The 26,527-nt window shown below is 41.7% G+C and overlaps 1 protein-coding gene across 4 annotated transcripts in view; it reads right to left on the reverse strand.

Moving 5' to 3' along the window:
- The window catches only part of Lhfpl3 (LHFPL tetraspan subfamily member 3), a 542,908-nt gene that overhangs the window by 304,553 nt on the left and 211,828 nt on the right, over positions 1-26,527 (reverse strand). Inside the window, exon 2 of one of the 4 annotated variants that reach the window (XM_017593101.3) lies at positions 9,919-14,348. The exons of the other annotated variants lie outside the window; for them this stretch is intronic. Within the exon in view, the coding sequence (XP_017448590.1) occupies positions 14,170-14,348 (179 nt within the window). The 3' untranslated portion in view covers positions 9,919-14,169. Of the gene's footprint in view, positions 1-9,918; positions 14,349-26,527 lie in introns of those variants that run through there. 4 annotated transcript variants of the gene reach the window in all.

Here is a 26,527-nt window from a genome sequence, read left to right on the forward strand (position 1 = left end):
AACTCTTGTTGAATGACAGAAGCCACAGTCTTGTGAAACGGATTAGATAAGTTGCTGCCATTGCCCTTGGTTGTCAACCATAATTAGATGGTAAGGCCCTTTGCTGAACACAGCACACATTTTGGTTGTAGGATGAAGAGAAATCAATCTTGAACTGACTAGAAATCGTTCCCTGGTGTTTAGCTTTTATAGTGCGAGAAGGTGCTATGTAAGCTATTGAAGGGTGTTACATCAATAGTATTATTCAACACTGGACCCTGCGTGCCATAGTACTCATTTGACATGATGATGTGTCTACTGGTACAACAGTGGCAAAACTGTTTATGGTAGCAACCAATTGCTCTCTTGATTGGAATAGAGGCCAACTCTATAACAGGAAATCCATGCTTCATGCTGTAAACATGGCCAGAAACTATGGCTAGGGAATTAAGGCCCCATGGGAAAACCTATTAGTATTGCTCTTCTAAATGGTCATGTTGTCAAATTGCCCTTTAAATATTTATGTTTACACCCATAGACTTGTGCTAATCCCAATATTGGTCAGATAAGCTTCTTACTGCAGTAGGTAGTGGTCAACAAAGAGACACATTAATGGTCCAAGTGCTGAGAGCAAGCAGCTGCGAGCTCTAGGTAGGACTCTATATGAACTTCCTTCCCACCAGGCTCAGGAAACATCATGAAAGCTGAGGTGGAAATAGTGGAAGAGCTGGAGAGTGACAAAGAGCACTGTAAATGTGTCCTCTGGATACAACACAGCTACAGCACTCCATTTGAGGTGTCGTTACTTACAGAAGACCTGTACAAGGTCAATTCAGTTAAATTTTTCAGAATGGATAGGGGAAGGGCCTCCAAGGCTGTACTCATAGCTGAGGAATAGTTGATGGTGTCTTGGGAGGGATAGAAATCTCTTTAGGAATGCAGCTCTGGAAGATTCTCCATGTTTCACTGGATGACCCAATGCCCATACACATATGGGAAGGGCTGATTGGCCTCAGTTCCAAGAAAATAAATAAATATTAATGGAGGATATGAGTTTATGCCACATCCTGGGGAAAGGAAGAGGGGGATATGATCAAAATACATTCATATGTGTATGAAAATTTCAAAAGAAATAAATAAAATAAATGTTTCAAGAAGTTAACAAACTAAAGGAAGTGCTATATCCATGGGCTTTCCAGACCAAGTGCTCCAAAAGTGACCTCTGTCTCCAGGACTATGATGTCACTTCTGGTTTTCATTTTTAGAGATTTTTAGTAGTGAAGAACCTTGAACTGAGTCAGCATAGCAATACATATAATATACATCATAGACACATACATATGTCTGTATAATTTTGGCTTTAAGAAACCTGCTCTATAGGGAGGCCTGCTTTTGATCCTGAATGAGGATCACGCTACAGAATCAACATGATGGTGTGTATATATTTTTAAAATAATCTCGAGAGAAAGAAATGTTCAAGCCATGTGTTCTTACTTCTCCAGTGATGCGATCTGATGCAGTACACTGAAAGTATCTTCTTTCTTCTCCGATGAGTTCCTCCGTCCAGGAGGGAAGTGCTCTGTGCTGCCCAAGTCAACAGCTGCCCAGAGGCAGACACTGGAGTCTTTCTTCACTGCTAGAGCTCAAGTGCTTTCTTTGACATCAGTTAAAATAGAATTGGCACTAGAACAAAGGAGGCTTAAGCTCTTATGGTTCCATCAGAGGGAGTTCAGAATCACAGACCAAATTTAGATCCAGAAATGAGGGACTTGGGAGAAAATGAGAAAGAAGGAGGGGTCGGAAGGAAGAGCCGAAGAGGCTGGTCTGCTAGACGGTTGGCCCCTCGCTGTGTCTTGTCACTGGTTACTGGGAGTAGGTCTTTGAAAACAACATAAAAATAAGCCTGACTTTCTGTCACTTTCAACCAAATTAGTCTCATTCTGACATCATCACCACCCTTAGACCCCATTCCTTCTATTTACTGTTTCTCTCTAGTTGTCATTCTCCGTCTTTTACCTTTATTCCAAATTCACACCCACTTCTTCTACTCAGCTAGACACGCAGGTAACACCCCTTGCTATTTGGGTCATACTTGTTCTCTAACCAATCCTACCAGCCACACCTTGACATTGGCTGACACTCTTCGGTTCTCCAAAACATTGAACCTCCCTGTAAGACTTAAAACTGGTGATGATGCTTCCACTCTCCAACTGCTTCACCTTCTTGCCTTTCTTACTGCAGTCTTCTGGCTTCTCTCATTCTCTTTTCAACCTTTGTGTTTGTTTTGTGAAATAGAGTTTTGCTATACAGCTCTGGTTGGCCTGGAACCCACTGTTTAGCCCAGGCTAGCCATAGCCTGCAATGATGTTCCTTCCTCTGCCTCCGGTGTGCTGGGATTAAAACTTCTTATACCTTCCTTTTCCCATCCTCCCTCCCTCCCTCCCTCCCTCCCTCCCTCCCTCCCTCCCTCCCTCCCTCCCTCCCTCCCTCCCTCCCTCTCTCCCTCCCACCACTCCCTGGATCTTATTTTATTTGGTTTTCAAATGTGGGTAGTTCCCAGGGCTTTGTTCTCACTTTAAATCTTTGAAATCTTTCTGGCAATCTTACTCAAGTATTATGAAGGATTACTTAACTTGTCTGCATTCCTAATTGAGGGCTACACTTGTGCGTTTGAGTATCCCCTGCTTTCAGACCCAACCAAATTCATTATCCTTCTTGTACAGCTCCTTGAATGCCCCATCCATCAATCTTCACATGAGATGTCTAGTGCGAATTTGGCTCCTGCCTCTTTCTTGTATACCACAAGGCCAGTTAATCACAAAGGTTTTCTGGGTTTTTATGGAGTTTTCAAATAGCTTTCTCCCTAGTCAGTTCAGACCTGTATACCATTTTTACTTATTATTTGTGGGTGGTATCCACAGCTTCCTCATTTATTTCCTAAATCCAGCTTTGTATATCCTCAGTCTTTAGAGAACATGCTTTGCACAGACCACAGTCTGATATACTCCCATCGTCTACCTCCCCAGGGACAACCTCCCACTCCTCCTAGCACATTCTGATGTGCCCCCATCCTCTACCTCCCCAGGGATGACTTCCCACTCCTCCTAGCACATTCTGATGTGCCCCCATCGTCTACCTCCCCAGGGACGACTTCCCACTCCTCCTAACATGTAATGCTTCTAACATGAAACCCTTTGAAATTTTCCGTATGCTCTTGCCCAGTTTTTGCATCCAGTCCTTTGCTCTTTGCTAATGTTTTCCCTTCTGCCTGGATATTTTCTTCATAATTTGTTTCCTGCCTAGTTATTTCTTAATTTTTTAATGATTGACTTCTCCCAGGAAAATTTTATTGGGATTTAGTCATGTTCTTGACCATTTCTCTAAAGAATTGTGCTTTTCCTAGTGCACAATATCTTCTTTATTTGTTTAATACGGACATCACATTTTCCTGCTTAATAAGTATCTTCCTCGTATAATATTTTTATAATATGAATAATGTATATATGCATATAGATTGGCTATACTGCTTGGTCAGTGAGCTCTGGGAACCCACCTGTCTGTCCTCTTCTGCTTAGTGCTGGGGTTACAGAGGCATGCTGCCGAGCCTGACTTTTACAAAGGAGTTGGGAATTTAAACTCAGATCCTCATGCTTGCATAGAAAGCACATTATTAATTGAGCCTCCCCTCCAATCCTCTCTTACCCCCTCACATTCTCTCTCTCTTTTGAATTCTATGAATATGTGTGTCTGAATGTGGGTTTGTGCCTATGTGTGCAGTGCCTATGGGAGCCAGAAAAGAGTGTCAGATACCCTAGAGCAGGAGTAACAATTGTGGAGTGGCCTTCGTGGGTGCTGGAAACAAAATTGGGTCCTCTGCAAGAGTAAAACATGCTCTTAACTGTTCAACCATCTCTCCAGTCTGCATTGTCTCTTTCTCAAGGGGAAGAATGGAGTCTTTATATCCGTAGAATTGCAGTGCCTGGTTTATATTTGGTTTATCCAGCATCTAAATCAAAGGAAGATTGGGTGTTTTCTTGCAATACAGGAAAGCTGAAGCTACCTAGATTCTTTGGACTTTGAAGTATTTTATGATAATGAGATTCATTGGAAAGCCTGAGGAAGGTAAAAACAGAACCTCTGGGGAAAGATTCTTTGTGGACAAGGACCCCATGTGGGACTGACAGGAAGTTAAATACATTTGGAAAGATCTTGGGGGGCCATGACAGACAGGACTGATGGCTTTAGAGATTTTGAGATTAATCCCTTTCTTTTAAAAGCCTGAGGTCAAGATGTAAATATATAAGACTGCCAACTGAGGGTCCAAATTCTGCGAAATAGTGTCGGCCACAGCAAAAACAATACCATCTCCAATAGAAAAAAGACTAAATAGGACAACCTGTGCTCACTATGGCACTGAGGTAGGCAAGTCTATCCTTTATTGATCACCCCCCATGGCTGGGAGGGGCAATGAGGATGAAGGGTCACCTATCACTACCATCAATTCTCTCTCCAAACCACTGAAAATTAGCGGAGTGAATACAAACATGGTTGCAACCTCAGCTATAAGACAAATTCCCTAACTGCTCTTCCCAAAGGATTGCTCCCTTCAGTGCCTTCTGCACAGATGTCCTGCATATATGAACATAAAAGCCTTTCAAGAAATCAGCAGGGGTACAGGGTGGTGGCTCAATTCAGTAACTCTAAGCTTGAGAGGCAGAGGCATTGAGGGGCGCTGAAAGTTTGTCGTCAGCTTGGTCTGTGTAGTGGGGATGAGTCTAGAGTTATGCAGTCAGACCTTGTCTCAAACAAATAAACCACCATTTGGCAAAGGAGAGGAGAGAAGCAAGTCTCTTTTTCATATTTGAAGGATGCAGAAAGGAGCCCACTCTGCAGCCTGCCTGTGTCTGTTTCCTTAAAGCTCTCAGGGCACTGTCAGCTGTTTGCCCACTTGCTTTTCACACATTAAAAATAAACTTATTTGTTAATAATGTATAAAACTTGCACCTAACACTTGCAGTAAAATTTATGGTTGGAATAATTTAGCTAGTCATACTCGATTTCTGTCATTATATCTTTTAAATAACCTTCAAATTTCCTTTTGACATTCATTCTTTCTGGAGTAAGTAGAATTTGTGCAGACACTCAAAGAGAACCCGTGTAAGTCAGGGAGAGGGAAAAGTAGACCACAGAATGAGCAATATTTGATTGAAAGCCTGGAATCTTGATATCTACCCTGGTTCACTGCGTAATCAGGGCAGACGTCGTCTCTCTGAGCTCAGCTTTCTGACTCACTAGTTCCTCCAGGTTTTCAAATGTAAAGAATTGTTAACTTGCAAAGTATGTCCACCCTCTATTATTTACTTACTTATATGGATATATGGATATAGGATTAAATGGAGAGTTCTGTGTCTGCTAAACAAGTGCTCTGTTGCTGAACTGAGGTCCTAGAACTCTTCTTCTATTTTGGTTTCAAGATGGGTTCGAGCTAGGTTGCCCAGGCTGCCCTGGGATTTGTGGTCCTACTGTTTTGCCTTCCCCTGTAGTTGATATTACAGGGGCGGGACTAGCATTGACTTCTTACTGTTGTAAGTGCTGCATTTCCGTTCTCTAAGAGAAATGCACGACTGGTTTATTAATGTAGCAGGCATCATTTGTGAGGCCCTGACTAGTTCCTTGTGAAATGCTTAAAGGTTATTTTATGATCACAACGCCCAGGTACCATTTCTCGCTCCTCCTTTCTGTGTGGAGTATCGTACTTTCCTTCCAGCTTTCCACTGTCCATTTCCTCTACCCCCAGCTCTGCCTTTCTTGCTTTAAGAACTGCATGTGAAAAACATTACTCGTGAAAAAGACATGGATGGAAAAAAACACTTTATCTCTTAAGTAAAGTAAAATTCGTGATGTCAAAAATTTATCATATACCATTTCAGGGTATTTAGTGTACTACTACTTGCCAAGAAAAAGTAAGGATTTTGACACACTGTGTGCTTGTCACTCTTAAGTTCCTCCAGGACTTTTTGTTTTATTTTTCTTCTGTAGGAAGTCCCCTAAGTTCCCTAGAAATCTCCCCTAGAACTAGGTGCTCTGAGCCCTACTGGCTATGCAGTCACATCTGCCTATAACTCCAGTTCCAAGGAGCCCAATGTCATTTTCTGGCCTCCAAGGACTACTACATTCATGTCCTACACAAAACCTAATGCAGGAACACAGCCATACACATAAAAACACACAAACAAGCCTTTAGCGTGTAAGGAAGCCCTCTCTGAATAAAACGGTGATAGATATACTTCCTGCAGAGTTGTATGAAGGAATTTTGTTCTATTATGATTTTTCTAGAACTCAATGATTCGTTGATATTTAAGGCAATTTCATTTCTTTGCTAGCACAGCCTGTTCCTACCCCTGTCCCTGATCCTTAGTAGAACTTAGTATGCTAGGATGGGTGCTGATGGAGTGATGAGACATTATCTTTCCAGTTAGAGTTGAAGTAGTGGCATTCTGCACTGAGAGTTGAGCCATGCCTCTTGGTTGGGCTTCCATAAATTGACAATCATGAGTGCTGTATACAATTAGGCTCACTTGACAGGACACTTGTATTATTGGGAACTTCCATAATTTCTTCATTTGGATCTTATATCTGGTCACCGATTTCTTATATCTGCTTGTACTGCTTGGACACAGTCACAAGATCTGACCTAGCAGTAAGTAGCTTTCACACAGTAATCTTTTATCGTACATGTCAATTCTTCTGCCTCTGATCTGTTCCAATCTGTGCTCTCATGAGGATGGGTGTCATCTTCACTGACACTAAAAAAAAAAAAAAATGAAGCTTTTTTTTTGTTGCTTTTGAAGACAAAAGAGAAAACGTAATGGGGAGAGGAAAATGAGGCATGCGGTTGAGCAAGGCGAAGCCCGTGATAAGCACAGATGGAGTACTGAGGCAGGAGGGGAATTTCTCCACATAACCCTGGGGAAGCAGCAAAGGCCACTGAGGAAGAAAGGCTGGCCCAGTAAGAGGCCCTCGCCCAGCCTTTGCCCAGCCCTCGTTCAGGCCAGAGTTGTTGGGAGGAAAGGATTGATAGCTTCCGTGACTGAAAATCTGTGAATGCAGCTGTGAATAAAATAAGAATTACAACCATCCAAGTCCCAGGGGAAACGAAGTCATCTGAGTTGACTCTCTATTTATTCCTCAGTTTCTTAAGGTCGCCATTTGCCATTTTAAAACAGCATTCAAGTTTCTTCTCCAAATGGGTTGGCTTAAGGGAAATGTCCTCTACTCCTCCCTCTCCCGCCTCCTTTAAGGGGAAGTGACTGCCAACCGTGACAAATGCAGAGAGTGCAAGTAAAATAACTACTTAATTCCAGATAAATCTTGTCATTGGGCAAACACCACGGTGGCACAGACCTAATCTTTTTAGACAAAGGGGATCTGGTTAATGTTATAGTCTATGTCATAGTAATACCAGTATGGCTGTAGGATTCTGTAGCAAGGTGGGTCCAGAATAAGGCGAAGCCTATCATTGAAAGAGAAGGAAGGGTAGCCAGGGAAAAGTCTAGGAAGGAGGGCGGAGGAGGAGCGAGTGAAGGAAGATGGAGACAGAGGAAGAGGAGGAGGAGGAGGATTCCGATCCAGGTGGTCTAGGTCAATTTTATCTTGTCTAGTGGAGGTTTCTATTTTTATTCTATTTTTATTAATTGGCAGTGAATTTATTCTGTGGATGTGTTGTAGATTGATAGCTTAACATATAAATCTAATTGCTAAACTACACATTTCTAGAGCTTTGATTTTACAGGGCTACAGGGGATGTGGGCAAAGTTCCTGGCGGGGCAGAGACAACCTGTTTCAGTTCTGGAAGCCGTGCTAGGCTATAGAATGCCTGGGGCTAGTGGGTGTGGTGCCACGCCTAGAACAGCCGGCGGAACGAGATGTGTGTGTCAGGCATGGTAACAACCCGCCAATAGGACACTGTGTGAAGGGGCTGGCAGAGAAACAGCCACAGCGCGTGGCTCCTGCAGATCCGCGTGCCTGATCCATTTTTTATTTTTACCGCAACATGGGGCAACGTTTTTCTCTCAATTAATAGGTGTGAATGGAAACACCTTTCTCACCTAGCATTCAATGTTACTCATTATAGCCTATAAAATGACTGTTCTGGGGCGAAGCTTCAGAATTAGGAAAACACTAGTGTGTTGTGATCTGCACTGAGGACTGATCCTTAAAAGCTGGGCACTGCTGGGAAGTGACTATTAGTAGGGATTGCTAATTAATTCAGTAGCACAGAGCCCCTTTCTCCTATGACATTGTAGAGGTCAACTACTCAGAGAAAAGAAAATGTAATTTAAGAAGTTGGGTTATACGAAAGTACCTGGAGGTTATTAGGAATGTCCCCTGTGTTAGAAGGGAAGAGAATGCTTCCCAAAAGGCTTGATTTTAGTCATATCACAGCTATGGTTCAGACCTCAAAGGCCTGTGTTGAAGGTTTGGTCATGAGCCTGTGGCATTATTGGCCAGTGCTGGAGTCCAGGGAGATGGAACCTAGAAGTTAAGTTATTGGAATTGTGTTCCTGAAGGGTCCCAATTCCTTTCCTTCTTTATTGGCATAAAAAGACAGATTTTGTTTTTAAAGAAGCTCCTGGAACTTTCCTGTTTGCTTACTGGAAAAGCCACTAGGCAACTTCATAAGTTTTCTAAAGACTAGGGGATTTCCTCTAAGAAATCAAAATTTAACAAGAGATACTGAAATGCTTTTTGTTAGTTAGGTAGTCAACTTAAAAAAATTGTTCTCTCATATATTACATCCTAACTGCAGTTTTCTCTCCCTCCTCTGTTCCCAGCCCCACCCTTATATAACTTCTCCCCCAGGTACACCCCTCTTCCGTTTCCCTTCAAAGACGCACAGGCATAAAAGTGCGAACTCTGAGTCCATGTAGTGCCACCATGACTATGTGATCATGGGCTGAAATCTATGGAATCACAAGCTCACACAAAACTTCTTTCTTTTTAACTTGACTACCTCAGATGTTTAGTCACCTGAGCACAAAATTGACAAACACCCCTAATTAAGGCCAAGAATATATACAATTCTTATTCTTCTTCATCAGATTATTACTTATTTTGAGCTAAAATAGACTTGGCCATTTGTCTAGCCTAAATCCATATCTCTCTTTTAAGCCATAGCAACATTTCCAAAAGACTGACCACAGGTCAGATTAAAATTTTAGCTGTAAGTTATTTTTTTAAAAAAGTAATATTAAAAAGATTAAAATGTAAGGGAATGAAAGGAAATACTTCACAATATCATCACACTCTTTGATATGGTAACTTTGCTCTTTTCAAATTTAAATGGCACATATTTTTAAGGGAACAGAATTATTAACTTGGAATTTTCATGTGAAGACAAACTAGTAGCTAGAAGAATATCTACCAAAGGGATCAGAGTGGTTCTTACCTCAGGGTGTGGAGGATGCCTAACTTCAAGAAAACTTGGTGGTCTGCAAACTCCTACAGGGTGCTAGGGACGGGAGGGGGCAAAGAGACTGCCACACACATGGTATTTCTTCTGGGTACAGTGTTGATGGACAGACTGGGGGAATGGGTTTTTGTTTCCATTTTTCTTATAGGTGGCGTCTTTAAATACAAAATTCCTTTTATTAACTGATGTGCTTGTGAAAATCTTGGGAAGCACTTGCTAGAAACTCCCTGCTGCAGAGCGAGGAGCTGGGAGGAGCTGCAGGTTGTAGGCCTTCCATAAGGAAGAACAGGCAGTGGGTGGAGACACTGAGCTCATCCCACGTCTCACCATCAGCCACTGAGCACAGGGTGAAAATACAGAAGAGATAGTTTGGTTTAATGGAGATGTCAATTTTGGTCCCTCAACTGCATTAAATAAAATATTTTTAATTTCGATGCTCTTTTCATTATATATTCTAAATTAGATACTTTGGGACATCATGTAAAATGGGTTTTGAGAATTATCAATCACTGACATCATAAGCCATTGAGGGTGAAGTGGTTGAAAAGGTTTATAAGAGCTTTTTAATATTGAGGCCAGAGAAATTCAAGCAAAGTATAAAACATAATCAAATTAACATTTAATTTAAGCATTTCTCCTGCTCACATTCGCCGAGTTCTCTAAAATGGCTCTTCACAAGGTGAGTACACACTAAGAGCAGGATGTCTAAATAATGGGAAAACAGTGTCGTCCTCCCAGGACAAGAACAGCTAGCATCCCCGAGTGACCAGAGGTGCGAAAGCAGCGTTATTAGGATGCCGTCTGTGTCTCCGTGTACACGAGGACATACAAAACCAAGATAGAACTTGATTGGAATTTGCTGATCGGAGGGAACTAGCAACCAACAAGATGGCTGCTAGGCACATGTTCTAAGAGGAACAGGGAGTAGGCACCAGAAACAAATTGGCTTTCAGTAAAGCATCTACCCATTACCTATGGATCCCCAAGGTAGCATAGTGCAGATGCTGTTTATCTCATCAAGTCCAAGATGTGTTTGGAAGTAAACTTGGTTGAGTAGACAGAAGTGTCACCGAGGACATTCACAGTTGAATATATTTTTGTTTGTTTTTGGTTAGATACATGTATTTTTATTTTGTATGTGGATGTTTTGCCTGCGTGTTTGTCTGTGTACCACATGCATGCAGTGATTATGAAGGCCAGAAGGAGGGTGTTGAATCCCCATATAACTGGAGTTGCAAATGGTTGTGGGTGCTAGCATCAAGGTCTTCTGGAAGAATAGTCAGTTTTCATAATCACAGATCCATTTCTTCAGCCCCTTAGTTGAGCATCTTAAGTTCTACTGTAGAAAATCATTCTTTTGAGTTCAGCACTCACAAATACATATCATCCAATGGAAGGCTGTCATACAAGGCACAGTTATCCAACATATGGGCCTAGCACAAGGGCCTTCTGAGAGGAGAGCAGTCCTAGAAAGATCGGGCAAAGGGTAAAAATGAGAAGCCTTCTGTCTACCAATCAATATTGATTACCTCTTTACTCTGATGAGAAATCTCATTTCAACAACCCCAGAATTTCCCAATGCCTGGTGGAATTACAAATTTCTCAATATAGGAACTGTCTAATCTAACTCAAGCCAGCTTTAAAATATGTAAGAGCAACTGTATTTGGGAGAAATTAGCATTTTCATATGACTAGTGTTCCAAAACACAGTGAATCATATCTCTGTTCTATCAAATATTTACGCTTCCCATGGCTTGTCTTGAAGATAATCAGGACTATTAGGGGAAGGAAGAGGCGACAATCTGGCACAGTGGCTGGGAACATAGTCTGTGGTGACAAAAGGAGACGAATTTGAATTTTATTTCTGTTACTTACAGGCTCAGGACAAGTGACTCAGTTTACTAAGCTCCGGTTTTGCGTTGCGCACACAGCATGGTGATCTATAGCATCTGTAGAATCTGCTTTCAGAGGTAAATGGTATCTACCGCTGAGCATTGTGCCTGGCACATCTAAAAATGCTAGCCATCATCATGAATATTTGTGTTGTACTTATTGCTTATTAAGGATAATCTGATGACAAAGTATAAAGCCATTTATCCTTTGGGGTATAAATGCTGACTTCTTGACTTCTGAGAGGGATAATACCAGTGAGTTTGGGGGCGATAAACATCTCTGTTACGCCACAAGTAGAGAATTGGCAGCCGATACATGAGCAGAATAGATCTTCCTGTGAACAGAAAGTGAAGCTGACCAGATAAGCGTAGACAGTCTGTTTCAGAGTCACAGAGAGAAGAGTGAGCTGGCAACAGGGTGCTTGGAGCCATGGTGACAACCATGTGTGGCTGGTTACTGTTCAACCTCTCTTCTGTAAACACCAAGAAGCTACCATAAGATACCAGGACTAGGACTCAATAATGACCAGAGTGTGATGTCTGCCTTCAAGCAGCTCAGAGTTTGGAGAGGGAAATGAACACAACACAAGTACTTTAGCAGAAGAGGGTGAGTGCTGCCTGCTATAAAAGATGCTTAATCAGGACTCACGTCAGATTCACCCTGGGAATTCTACTCTCACGATTAGCAAGCTGGTTTCTCCACAAGGAGCCTGAGTTTGGAGAATCTGACAATTTCCCTGGGTGACTCTTGGGTACCTGTGTATTAAGAATCATTTTGTCGATGTTTGTCTCCAGGGTTCATTGAAGGTGCATAACAAGATGTGGTTGAAGAGGAGGGTAATTCAAACAAAGGCATTTGAGTGTCATCTCAGGCCCAGTTGTGACCTTTTGACCCAGTTGAGAGCCAAGCACAGCTCTCAGGGAAGCCATCGGAAGACTAAAGCTGTGAGTGTCGAATGGGAAAGAATCCCAGTTATTGGAGATGAGGGAGGTGGTCAGGGCAGTAGTGCTAATGAGAGCCTGTGTTTAACACAGTGCTTGTTAGTCTGTACTGAAGGTGTGAGCTTTACAGAATAAGGCAGGACCAGAAGGAGCAGGTACAAGGCTGAGCTCAGTCACTGGAAATATCATGAACAAATACAGAGAGACATTCCTTAACCTCACTTCCTTTGTCTCCTGATCACCATGGATTATATACCCGACAAAGTAGCTGTCTTGCTCCCTTCCTTTCTTACATCCATTTTGTTGATATATAATCATCAGATTATAAATTCACCCATTTAAAATATACAATTCAGTGAAAACAGCTTCCTCATACCATCTGAACAAAAATGTCTCCCTAAAGGGGAAATGGCTTAATGAACTGTGTGACAGCAGAACACCTGTGTCCTTATCACACATTGGTTTTGGCCCTAGAGCTCACCCAGATGCTCATTTGATGTCACAGTGGGCTAGCACACCTGCTTTGAGGATGCCCGTTTAATAAAAGAAAAGAATATAAAAATGTCTACATCTCAGACTGTGTGGGCGAAATGAGGTGAATGAAAGGTTCCTAGCGCCTCCTAAAGAAGGATTCTCCAATAAGAAGTTGTGGGGTGTAATGGCAGTGCCTTTAACCCCAGAACTGGGAAGGCAGAGGACGGCATTTCTGTCAGCTCAAAACCTGGTCTACATAATGTGTCTCAGGCCAGTCAGAGCTACACAATGAAACACAACACAACACACACACACACTATACCACACATAAACACACACACACACACACACACACACACACACAGAGACACAGAGACAGACAGAGACAGAAAGACAGACTGAGACAGAGAGAGACAGAAAGACAGACTGAAACAGAGAGAGACATATAGAGAAACAGAGATATGGAGGAGGAGGAAGAGGAGGAGGAGGAAGAGGAGGAGGAGGAGGAAGAGGAGGAGAAGGAGGAAGAGCAGGAGATGACTCCCTTTATATTAGAAACATTTCCTGACAACACCCAGTTTGTGGGATCTAAAAGTCTCTATGACAAACCATCCTCCTTGGCACATGTGTCTTTTAGATATAATTAATGGGAATTAATCACGAAGCTCATTGATAAAGGAACCAATTAAAATATGGCTGATCTCTCGCTTGGTAGAAATTGCTTGGGAAACTTGCTTTCCTAAAAGTCATGTGAGTTAAAAAGGACATCAACAAACGTAGTCTAATATAAAGCTGACTGCTTTGCATAAAAATTATAGCTACCCCCAAGAAACTATGCAAATGAAATCAAGTTGGAGGCAAATACAGCAAGCACCGGGAACGGAGAGGATCTAAGAATTAGCCACATTCATTGCTTAAAGAAAAATATCCTAACAGAGTAACGGAGGTGAGGTGGTTTTTTTTTTTTTTTTTGGTTTATTTGAAAGACTGTAGCAGTTCTTATGAATCCCTGTGCAAAACAGATCTAGACTGAATACTTTCCTCTGAGAGAGAAATAGTACGTTCCCTTGGTGCTTGGCTAGTCGGAGAACTAGTGCAGACAGGCTGGATCAGCTTTATGTAGCATTTACTCAGACTTTGCACCTTCCAAAAAATGCAATTAGTCTTCATTAAAAAGTAACACAATTGCCTCAGATCCTTCACTGGGAAGGAAAGGTTTGACTCCCCATGAAATGAGCGGACTCATGGGAAGACAGAAGTGAGGAAACTCTGTGTTACAGATTTCTCCACACTGTCAGTCTCAGCAACATAAGACTTTGCTTCTCACCTGAAAACCCACCATTTTCCTGTTTCTGTCTTAGTATTAAAAATAATTCTGTAAACTCTTATACAAATATTTATTTTTACATTTCAATTTCTAAACGTAAGTAGCTTGTCTTGAGAATCATCATCATCATCATCATCATCATCATCATCATCATCATCATCATCATCATCTTGCCAGATGTGGGAAGCAGCAGAGACAAGAGTGGAAGATGGTGTGATCTGAGTCACAGGATCATTTGGAGTTGATCTTCCAGTGGGCTTCTCTGGTGGGAAACACATTAGGTGAGTGAATCTAATGGTGAGTGAATCACATTAGATCTTAATATTAATAGCACACCATGATTGTTGGCTCTCTCACATACAGTCACAAACAGTCATTTCTCAGTCACAGCAGTCTCAAGATGGGTGTCCAGAATGGCTGCTGAATAAAACTTGAATGTCTACCAATAGAGAAGAGCTTTGGAAAGGTCTTCTATACCCGATGGGTTCTGTTTCTATGTAAATCCACTTATTATATTTTCTGGTTATATTGGAAATTGCAATGCTACAAGAGATAGACTCATAGTTACAGTTGTTCTGAAATTGGTTGTATGGAAGTTTTTATAGCAAAATTGCTGAGAAGCACATACAGAGAGCCAAGAAAACAGAGGGGCCAGTTTTGCTAATAGAAAACTGAGAACTGAGAGTAACTGCTTTCTAAGCAGACGAAGTGCACACATTGTTGAAAGGTCTTTTTCATTAAAGAGCCAAGCCATAAGGAATCTTGCATTTCAAATTGGTATTTTCCTAAGACATAAACCTTCTGACAGCTTTTATTTTTCCACTTCAACTTCCTGCAAATTCTCCTTCTGTCTTAACACCATACTTTAATAGTCACTATTTGTCCTGGTTCTTAAACACATAACCTTTAGATAGTGTTCAAATAAATAACATTTTATCTTATGCATTAGTCTTTTAAATCTATTATTTACACTGCAGAGATTTCTTAATTCAAAGTGGACTCAAGTGGATGATTATCTGGAGCTCTTTAGTTTCTTTCAAAATATCTATGACCCACTGCACTGACTAAAATATTTCCACAGGACTTAATGTTTTTCAATGTATCTGCCATTTCATGTGTTTGAGTGTTTAAATGATTTCAAAGATTTATCTGTACCTTTCTCAAGACTACTGATCTTTTCTATTATTTTCTATTATTCTATTTCTATTAAGACTATTATTTTCTATTAATAACAAATTGGGTCATTTGCAGATGGCTTTTCAGATTAACATAAACCTCATGCGGTTACTTAATGTTCCAGGGTCACAAGATTCCATCATGGGCAGTCATCAGTCCATATTTCATCATCATGAGCGGAAACTCAATGCTGATGGGAATAGTACACATGGTCAGTCAGGTGCAGTCAACATCTGAGCTGCTGTTTTCTTTCCCAGCCTGCTCTACCTCAGGGCACCCTGGAATACTTTTTACCCAGAGCCGTGACCAGTGTCTTGGATGCTACTCTTAACTTTCAGAACCAGACACCTTAGCAAGGGTCTGTAGCTTTGGAATCAATGTTAATTTCTATCCTCATCTCCTTTACACTGCTTTCTGTAGGCACCCATCCATCCCTGGGGACTCAGCTTTTATGAACTTCAGCCAAATGATGCAGAGGGCTCAGGACTCTACATCCAAACTTGCCCGTTTTGTTTCCTTCTCATATAAAGAGTCAACGTTTGTTTAGTTCAGATTCTATGAGTTGTCCAGGTCAATTTATTATATTATTCCCTTATCCTTGTATCCTTTGCAACAGCCAGCTTTAGATCTTCCTAGTTGCAGGGCCTCGATAAATATTTGTTAAACGGAATGGAATCAAGTTGCATTCTATCTGCTCCTATTGGCTGGCTGCTTCGCTAACTTGGGGGCAGGTGTTACAGTCCACAGAAGAGGTCTCCTTCATCAAGAATCACTGAGCCTACAGCATACTAAGCAAAGCTGTGACCCTAACTCAGATCTCTGCGCATCAATCGGGAACCCATAACGTGGTGGTATGGATACATATTTTAATGTAATTATAAATCATGATCCTACCAGGTATGCTATCTTAGATTATTTAGTACCTATCATTCAGTATTCTCTATTATAAAATAAAAGTAGTCATGTCATAATGTTCTTAAAGGATCAGTACTGTATGTTAAGTGTTTATAGTATACATGACACATGATAAGCAGACTCAGTTATTGTCATTATGATTGAACATTTTCTGTGGCTAGAAGACCAGTGTCTTAGTTATGGTTTCTATTGCTGGGTCGAAACACCATGACCAAAAATCAAGTTGAGGAAGAAAGGATTTATTCAGCTTACATTCCAGCTCATCAGTAGAGGAGGTAGGAGCAGGGACTCAAGCAGGGCAGGATCCTGGAGGCAGGAGCTGATGCAGAGGTCATGGAGAGTTTCTGCTTACTGGCTTGCTTCCCCAGCTTGCTCATCCTGCTTTCTTATAGAATCCAGGACATCCAGCCCAGGATGGCTCCACCCACCCTGGCTTAGGCCCTCCCACATTGATCACTAATGGAGAAAATGCCTTATGGCTGGATCTTATGTGGCATTTCCTCAACGGAGGCACCTTCCTCTCTGATGACTCTAGCTGTGTCAAGTTGACACACAAAACCAGCCAGTACAACCTGTTACTATAATTCCATTTTCTTAACACCCACATATGAATTTCTTCACTGAAAACTATTTTAATATTTTTATCCACTCATCTATCATAGTTTATTCAAGCTGCTATGGCAGAATCCTATGGACTAGATGGCTTAGAAAAAGGGGAACCTGGAGATGAAGATGAAGATGTTGGCAGATGTGCTCTAAGGCAACCCCAGCATCATGGTCATTATATAACAGCCTCCATGTGCCCTCCAGTGATGAAAGGTCTGCAGAGGCTTTCTGCAGTCCATGGCTAGGTTAGTGATCCAGTCCAAAAGTCCCCATAACCTAATCACCTCCTGGGACTAATTTTAGTGTCAACTTGTCTGGATCAAAGAGTACCTACGTGGACAGTCAAGCACTCTTCTGGGAGTAGTTGTTGGAATATCTCCAGAGGGAATCTGTAGGGGAGATAACCACCTGGGTGGGGAAATTCACCCTCAGCATGGCCGTGAATCTTCTGGTCACCCACTGTCCAGGTAGAAAGAGGAACCGAATGGAAAGTGAGTCCATTCTGTTCTCCTCTTTCTTCCCAGGACTCAGACACCTGATTATCCTGCCCTTAGACACCTCTATTTGGTCTGTGACATTCACATCCTTGCTGTCTTGGGCTTTTCTGTCCTTGCACTGATTTTACTTTCTCTGGTTCCCTGGTTTCAAGGTCTTTGGATGCAGAATAAGCCATGTCATTTTCTGTTCTCTAACTGGTAGATAGACTGCACTGAAATGCCCATAATTATGAATTATTTCCTCCCCTCCTTTTCCCCTCTTCTTCCCTCTCTTCCTCCCTTCCCTTTCCCCTCCCCTCTCAGTCCTCTCCTTTCCTTTCTTTTCTCTCCCCTTTCTTTCTCTATCTATCTGCTGTCTAGCTTGCTGGCCCTTTCTCTGAAGAACCTTGAAAAAAATCATACTTCAAGGGTTATGGTTTCGAGATACAAATTTTAGGGGCAGACAAACATTCATTCTACAGCAGTGGCTGACCTGGTTTATATTGATTGCCTTGTATACACAATGCTGTGTTCAAAAGGGTGAAACACATCCCCAGCATCTTCCAATCAGATTTCTAGCTAGAGATCCAGTTAGAGTGAATCGAGTCAGATTAGAAAAAATTTTTCAAAACATACCCCCTCCAAACCAAAACCAAAACAAGCTAAACAATCAAAAAACAAGAACACATGACAATACACCTCACAGATCCAAAGGTCACTTGAATCACATTTAGAAGGGGGGATAATAAAATAGTCAATGGAGGCAGAGGGAGGGTGGGAACTAGGTGGGAGAGGGGAGGAGGAGGGGAATTAGGGCAGGATCAGGCATGGGGAAAGACAGGAGAGCCGCCCAGAGGGCCAGGAGAATGAATGGAAATCTGTAGCTGCTGGGGGTGGGGGGTGGGGGTGGGGGCTGGATCTCCAGGAAATTCCAGAGACCTGGGATAGGGAAGGCTTTCAGGAGTCAATGTGGGTGACCTTAGTCAAGATGTTTAACAGTGTAGACATGGAACCTGAAGAGGCCACCTCCTATATCCTGGCAGGACCCTCAGTGGAGGGATAAGGACACCAACCCACCCACATAACTTTTGACCCAAAATTTGTTCTGTGTAAAAGAAATGCAGGGGCAAAGATAAAGCAGAAACTGAAGGAATGACCAGCCAATAACTGACCCAACTTGAGACCCTTCCCATGGTCAAGCACTCATCTCTGTCAGGATTAATGATACTCTGTTGTGCTTGCAGATAGGATCCTAGCATGACTGTTCTCTGAGAGACTCTACCTAGCAGCTAACTGAAACAGTTATAGAGACCCCCAGCCAAACATTGAACGGAAAGCAGGAACTCTTGTGGAAGAATTGGGGGAAGGATTGAAAGCCCTGCAGGGGATAGGAATCCCACAGGAAAGCCAACAGAGTCAACTAACCTGTACCCCTGGGAGGTCTCAGAGACTGAGCCACAAACCAAAGAGCTTACATGGGCTAGAACGAGGTCTCCAACACTTATGTAGCAGATGTGTAGCCCAGTCTCCATCTGGGTCCCTCAACAACTGGAGCAGAGTTTCTCCCTAAATCTGTATCCTGACTGTGGTATTCGTTCTCCAGCAGGGCTGCCTTGTCAGTCCTCAGTGGAAGAGGATGTGCCTAATCTGGCAGAGACTTGAGGGACCAGGGTTGGAGGTGATACCTGGGCTGGGGGGACCCTCTCAGAGGAGAAGAGGATGGGGATGGGAAAAGGGACTCTCTGAGGGGGAATGAAGGCTGCATTTGGGATATAGATAGATAGATAGATAGATAGATAGATAGATAGATAGATAGATAGCAAGCAAAACAAAAGTCAGGCAAAACCAACCTCACTCTCAAGGTATTGAACTGTTTGTTAAGATGAAAGTGACCAAAGATGACCTTCTATAAGATCAGCATGCAATACAGTAGCACGTAAAGGCTCAGAAATTTGTCACGAGTTAATTGTTTTCGGCCAGAGGATGTCACATTATGAGGAATTGCAGTGTCATCTGTGGAGGACTTAGGGATGGATCTCAGAGGGAGAGAGTAAGTCAGCACTACTCTGCTCACACACAGCCAGATACCAGTTCCTAGAAATGAGGGATCCCAGGAGCTTGGTGAGTTAAGCTCTGGTGACCACTCCTTGGTGTGCAGTGGCAGCAGATGCATGTCCTGCCTAGAGCGGACTTGCCTGCTTGTGGACTGTGCAATGGACTTGCCTGCTTGTGGACTGTGCAATGGACTTGCCTGCTTGTGGACTGTGCAATGTTTTCAATGTTCTGTGCTTTTAATTTGTATATTGCCTCAAGGATGCCGGAGCATGACGTGAATCAGGAAGGCTCAGCTGAGGGAAAGTTTGACTGAAAGGGAGAATTAAGAATTTAGGATTTCTACTCATATTTGGATTCCTAAGTGTACTGGGGGCAGAGGTGATTTTCTACCTCACCAGGAGGCCTAGAGTGAGAAACTTTTCTAAAGTTGCTCAGAGATTAAGAAGTGATGTGATTCCAAGTCATCCCCTCCCATGTGGAATGGCAAAAGGACTTAATGCTGCTCGGGCTGAAGACATTAAATATTTTATAACCTTAAAAAAGGGCAAAACAGCAAGAGAGAACACATGTCTTTGTGTTTTTAGTAGATTTTATGTGGCTGTCTTCTATCCCAAAGGCCAGACTCTGGCTTCAATTCAAAGGGTGTAAACTCTCAGAATGTAAAATGTTGTTCCTCTTGGGAAATTATATTGCAAAAACATCTATAAAACACGATCTGTTTCTTATTTTAGATTCAGTATCAAAACAACATGATAAAAGAAAAAAAACTACTGTATTGAGCTGGCAGAGTGGGAAGGCACCTTAAACAAAGAAATGTTACATATAAATAATCAAAATCATACACAGATTAATATTTAATGAAGCAGCAGCCGAAGTACGTTGTGAATATTAACCCACCAAATCTTTAAAGTAACACTATAAATATACATTCCATTCTTATCCCCATTTACAGAGAAAAAGCTAGAGTACAGAGAAGTTCTCACAGCAGTTACACAGAGAAGGAAAGGCAAGATAAGGAGTTAAAATGGGTGTTTAATTTCTATTCTATATTTCTAGATAATAAAGTTGTGATTTGAAAAGAGACTAAACTCTCTCATTAGGAGATAGCCATTTTCTTCATTGGATTCATGACATTGCAATTAGATTAAAAACCTGATGCTTCTAAAATATTTCAATATTTGCATGCAAATTTCAGAAAAGGGATTAATTCTAGGTGTAGGCTTCGTAGCGATGTTCAAGATTTGAATTTGTTCTGAGAGGAGGAAGATATACCTTCCTGCCTCTATTTGATCTCTGGGAAGCCTACATCGGCCTCACAGAACTCTCAGTTGTTTTTCAGTCCCGTCAGGAGACTTAAACACCTCAGCACCATGCATGGTGACGCTATGGCCTCCTTGAAAGTCTGGGAGACCTAAGCAATCAAAAGGAAATGTCTTCCTTTGGGGGCACTGCCTGGCTTGCTCAGAGCTGTCCATGGTTCTGACTGACCTCTATTGCGTGTCAGTCTTCCACACAGGCATGGCGGAGTTCAGGTCTTTTTCACTAGATAGGTGTCTGGTGAAACTTCGATGCAGCCGTGGAATCAGGGTCTGTGGTTCTTACAACTAACAACTCTGCTCTAGGCAATAGAGGCGTGGGAGAATAAATAACTTGCCAAGACGTACAGCTCCTCAGAGCCCTCCCTAAAAAAAGCTACTCAGGCTTAGAGTAGAAATAGCAAGACGCCCTCTGTACACACACATAACAGATATGCAGCAGGGTCTCCATACAGGAGTCCTCTAACAGTGAGAGCAGGGGCTATCTCTGACTCTGTTGCCTGCCTTTAGACCCCTTTCCCCTAACTTGGTTTCCTCTTCTAGCCTCAGTAGAAGATGAGTTTAGTCTTAGTGCAACTTAATATGTCAAGGCTGGTTGATATCCGTGAGAGGCCTCCCTTTTTCTGAGGAGAAAGGGTCAGTGATTGGGAGGGGAGGCAGAGGCACTGGGAGAAGTGGAAGGGGAAGATGAGATCAGGATGTAAAGTAAATAAACAAAACAAACAAAAAAAGAAGCAGGGAGACCTAGAGAATTCTGTGGAGGAGACCATGGCTGACAAGCCAAGCACACTGAGAGTGGAGGCAGCAAGGGCCCAGCTGACCATAACCAGCAAGATTCTCTGTGAGATGAATGGGCTTTAAATTGCCTCTCCTTCTCACTCTCCTTCCTGGGAGAATTCTTAGCGCCTCTCCCGGTTATTTATTTATTTGAATTCTAAGGCTCGTCAATTAGTTTAATCTGAATAGGATTTTCTGGTTTAGGATAATCTTTTTAAGTAATTATGTTACCTAGGGATGTAGGGCCTACCTAGCCCACTGCTTTGACATCAGTGCTGTAACTAGTGTTATTGATAATTCTATAATAAATGCTGTGCTGAATTCTACATTAAAATATTGTGATGGAGTCACTGAAGCCTATTTAAGCAAAGCAAACCTACCTGATGTAGGTAAAGCTTTGGTTTACCTGATGTAGGGAAGCTTGGTTGTGGAACATAAAAGAGGGAGAGGTCGCACATCTAAGAAGGGTACTGTGTCCCTATAGGTTTAGCTTCTGCATACAGATCCCACCGGTAAAGCAAATCATAGCCGAGAAAGAAAATCAATGGAGAGCTTTTCAACAAAAGATTAGCAGCAATTGGAAAAATGCCAATATTATTCAAACAGGAAGAAAAGCTTCCCAGGAAAGGAAGAAATACAAATCTATGCTTTCCCTGAGCTCAAAAAATATAAAGCTAAATTTGTTTGCATAATTATAAAATATAAAACATCTGTTTTCCTTTGGCTTCTAACTCGACAGTTATTTCCCAGAATGCCTCAAACAACAATGAATTTGTGCATGTGTGAATGTGTGTGTGTGTGTGTGTGTGTGTGTGTGTGTACAAGGTCCACTAGCCTCATTCAAGTCTATTAAGAAATGCTTCAATTAGTGAGTACATCATGCCCTACAGTCTATTGAAAAGGTCAAGGTCTATAGCATGACTAAGTATATATAGCTCAGTGAGGGAGCAAGCAAGGAGAAATCTGGGGAATTCTGGGAGGCTTTCATACTGTTTTGAAGATAAGAGCATTTTTTGGAAGAGATTTTGTTCACTATGAAATGTTTAATTGAAAAAGAGAGGGGTATCAAGGCCAACTCTGATTTCTTATACAAGTAGTTTTAAAGGCAACTCTATAATAATTCTTCCTTTTTGAAAAAAAATCATAAAAATGATGCTGTCTGTATTCCAGTGTTCTTTCTTTTCTCTAAGGACCTTAAGTCATTTTCACAGGTTTCAATAGAGCCGACAATTTTATGCTGTTTTGTGAGAACAGAGGTTAGAGTGACCTTCCTAACACACACAGATGACCAGGATACGTTTTGCAAAGCTCCTTAATGATTCGCAGTGGTTTGTAGGAGAAAATCCAACCCCCCTCGGCAACTGCAGCTTTTCATTTCTAACTTTGTGTGTTCTGGGTCATCTTCCGCTGCTTTCCTTCACATGACCTGAAGTGACAACATATGCCCTTCAACAGTGTCCTCTTCCACAAAGCATGAAGACTGTGCCTTTACTCAAACTCTTTTCCCTTCCAATCACACTGTCCCTTGATTGACTTGTCCTACCCTTTGTTCTTCTTACTGGGGCAAAAGTAATTGCTGTGATAGCTAATTTTGTGTCAACTAGCTGGGCAATGGTATTCAGATGTTTAGTCAAACATTATTCTGGATATTTCTGTGAGGTTTCTGGGGACGTAGGGTGAAGGATTACAATTTAAATAGTTGAGCTTTGAGTAAAGCAATTTGCTCTCCATAATTGTATTGATTTGCCTCTCACTGTGATTAAAAAAGTCTTTTCTCAGGATATAACTTAAGAAAAGAAGAGTTTGAGCTGGTGGTTTGAGGGTAGAGAGCATGGCAAGGAAGCAAGGTTAAATCTTACAGAAACTCATTGCTCTCGCAATGGAAATGTTCTTGAAAGAAGAAAACAGTAGCAGAGAAATGTCTTTGAAAATGTCTACTGTCCCTAGCAACTAGGGAAATGCAAATCAAAACAACTTTGAGATTTTGTCTTACTATTCAGAACAGCAAAAATCAATAACAAATACTGGAGAGGGTGTGGGAAAGAGGGAACCCTCCTTCACTGTTGGTGGGATTTCAACTGGTGCTGCCTTTACAGATTGGTGTGGAGAGCTCTCAAAAGCTAAAAACAAGTCTACCACATGAACCAGCCATGCCACTCCTTGGCGGATCCCTATGGAATTGACATCTTGATGATACCTTTGTGGGCCCAAGATAGACCATCTGGATGATTCGTTGTATTTATTGGTAAATACCCCTGGCCTGGTAAGTTTCAGGAGGCTCAGATAACATACTAATAACTCTATGGTACCCATACTATCCAGTGCACATCCAACATAAACTATTGAATATATACAGCTGAGGTCCCATATAGACACAGGAATCCAGAAATCAAGCAAAAGTTATATTTTGTAATAGACTGATTCAGAAAATTATTAAAGGGACTAATTTTCATCCCCTAATTTCGTCACTTCTTCCCATTATTCCACTATTTTAGATATAAAATTTTGAGGGCAATGTCCCTCATGGTTTCTCATGACCTCCAAACACACACACACACACACACACACACACACACACACACACACACACACACACAGACACACCACTCACGTGCACACACATGCACACATTTAAAAAGTCTCAGTTTGTATTTATTATTCAAGAATTTCATGCAATATATTTTGCTCATATTCATCCCTTCCCCCAGCTCCTCCCAGATTTTCACCCTCACCTCCACCCATCAAACTTGATGTGTCTTAATAGAAAAATAAAATAAAACAAAATAATGGAGCGCAGTTTGCCAACACAGACATGTTTAAGTAAAGTTCTTGGCCACAACTGATACACATGCAGCACATCTCCTGCATCTGAGGCTCGGGGAACTTTGAGGAAGTTGGGGAGAAAGATTGTAAGAGCCAGAGAAACAAGAAATGTGCTGTGAGACCGAGTCTTCAAGACATGGTAGGGAGGCTGCCCTCATGATCTCTCAACAGTATCCCTGCCGAAATAAGACCTAAGCAATGGTGGCAGTGGCATGCTTGTACGGAAGGGGATCTCAGAGGTCCCCATCATTAGACAAAGAACTTCTGGTAACTAATGGTTGCTGAAAAAGGAACAATTCATCTTCCCCAGGGAACTGTTCCTAATTGTTTATCCAATATAAATTGATCGGCCCTGAAATCATATATATATGAGTAACACGATATGGACCCAACAAGTTTTATTTAAATATTTATGCACTTATGTATATATTTAGTGAAAAAAGAGGCCATTAATTTGAAAGGAATTACAGGAAAAATATGGGAGGACATTGAGGAGTAGATCATGTATCATATTTTAGTTTAAAAATTTGCAAAATAAGAAAATCAGCTTAGGACTTTTTGCTATATACTAAATTTAAATGCAAAATGAAATTACTGATCAGGACCAAAATGTCATTCTAAAATATACAAACTCCTTAAGCTGCACACTTGTGGATTGTGTACAGTTTTACATTTGCTCATTCGCATCTCATACATCTGAAGTCATGCTGTGTCACTTTTCCAGATTTAAACAACTGAGATTTATCTTCTATGTACTGTAAGAACAAAGAAAACCCATTCTTGTCTTAAAAATATGTTTTTAGCTGTATGTGATTGCCATATTACCTATGGCTAGATACATTTGATATGTATAAAGGCTGAAGAAGGCTGGCCCTTTAGGCGACTGGAACTCAAAACATGTCTTAATTGGAGTTTCTCTGCTGTGATGAAATGCCATGACCAAAAAGCAAGTTAGGAAGGAAAATGTTATTCATCTTACATACCCACATTGCTGTTCATTACCAGTGGAATTCAGGACAGCAACTCAAACAGGGCAGGATCCTGGAGGAAGGAACTGATGCAGAGGCCATGTAGGGGATCTGCTTTCTGGCTTGCTTCTCCTGGCTTGTTTGATCTACTTTCTTATAGGACCCAAGACTACCAGCCCAGAGATGGCACCACCCACCATGGACTGGGCCTTCTCACCTTGATCACTAATTGACAAAATGTCTTACACCTGGATCTCACGGAAGCATCTCCTCAACAGAGGCTCCTTCCTCTCCGATGACTTTAGCTTGTGTCAAGTTGACACATGAAACCGGCCAGTATAACATCTAAATCTCCTTTTCATTTTGCTCTTTTCCTCATGTTCTGTGCTATGGAAAAGGGTTATCCAGTTGACCTGCTTGTTGTCTGATAATGAACCCGGGGATGGTGAGCAGATACACAGCCCTACAGCCAGGTAGGAAACCCTGCCCATATCAGCATCACCAGATATCATGACTTTATGCAGATGTATAAAAATGGCTTTTAGATTTAAGGGACATTTATAAGGATCACCTCAGAATCCACAGCTGAGACCTCATATTTCTTATGGTTCCTATGTTCCTATGTTCCCAGTTCCAAACTGCAGACACACAATTGCAAAGGAACAGGGCTATATTCTTAGAGTGTTTGAAGTAACCAATGTAGCCCTTTACACTTTCAGATAAATAGATCAATTCCATCAGGAAGCAAGGAGATTCACTAATGTGGACTACACATAAAGTCATAATTTGTTGGAGTTTTGTCAGACCTATGTGCCATAAATCCTGACAATTTTTCTCACTAAGTCCCTTTAACAGCTTGGAAAGATGTAAGACACGTGCTCCCCTATGTTCGTAGCAGCCTTATTTATAATAGCCAGAAGCTGGAAACAACCCAGATGTCCCTCAACAGAAGAATGGATACCGAAAATGTGATACATCTACACAATGGAGTACTACTCAGCCATTAAAACAATGACTTCATGAAATTCGCAGGCACATGGATGGGACTAGAAAATATCATCCTAAGTGAGGTAACCCAATCACAAAAGAACACTGATAAGTGGATATTAGGAAAAAAGCTCAAAATATCCATAGTACAATTCACAGACCATAGGAAAGTCAGGAAGGAAGAACAAAATGTGGAGGCTTCAGTACTTCTTAGAAGGGGGAACTTGGGAGGAAGAGAGGAGAGGGAGAGGAAAAAAGGAGAGTAAGATTAGGTATGGGAGGAGACAGGGATGATATACAGAGCATCAGAAAAGTAAACAGAGGTGTGTAGCAATGGGGGAT

The sequence above is a fragment of the Rattus norvegicus genome, chromosome 4 (genome assembly GCF_036323735.1).
Source record: "Rattus norvegicus strain BN/NHsdMcwi chromosome 4, GRCr8, whole genome shotgun sequence".
NCBI lineage: Eukaryota > Metazoa > Chordata > Mammalia > Rodentia > Muridae > Rattus > Rattus norvegicus.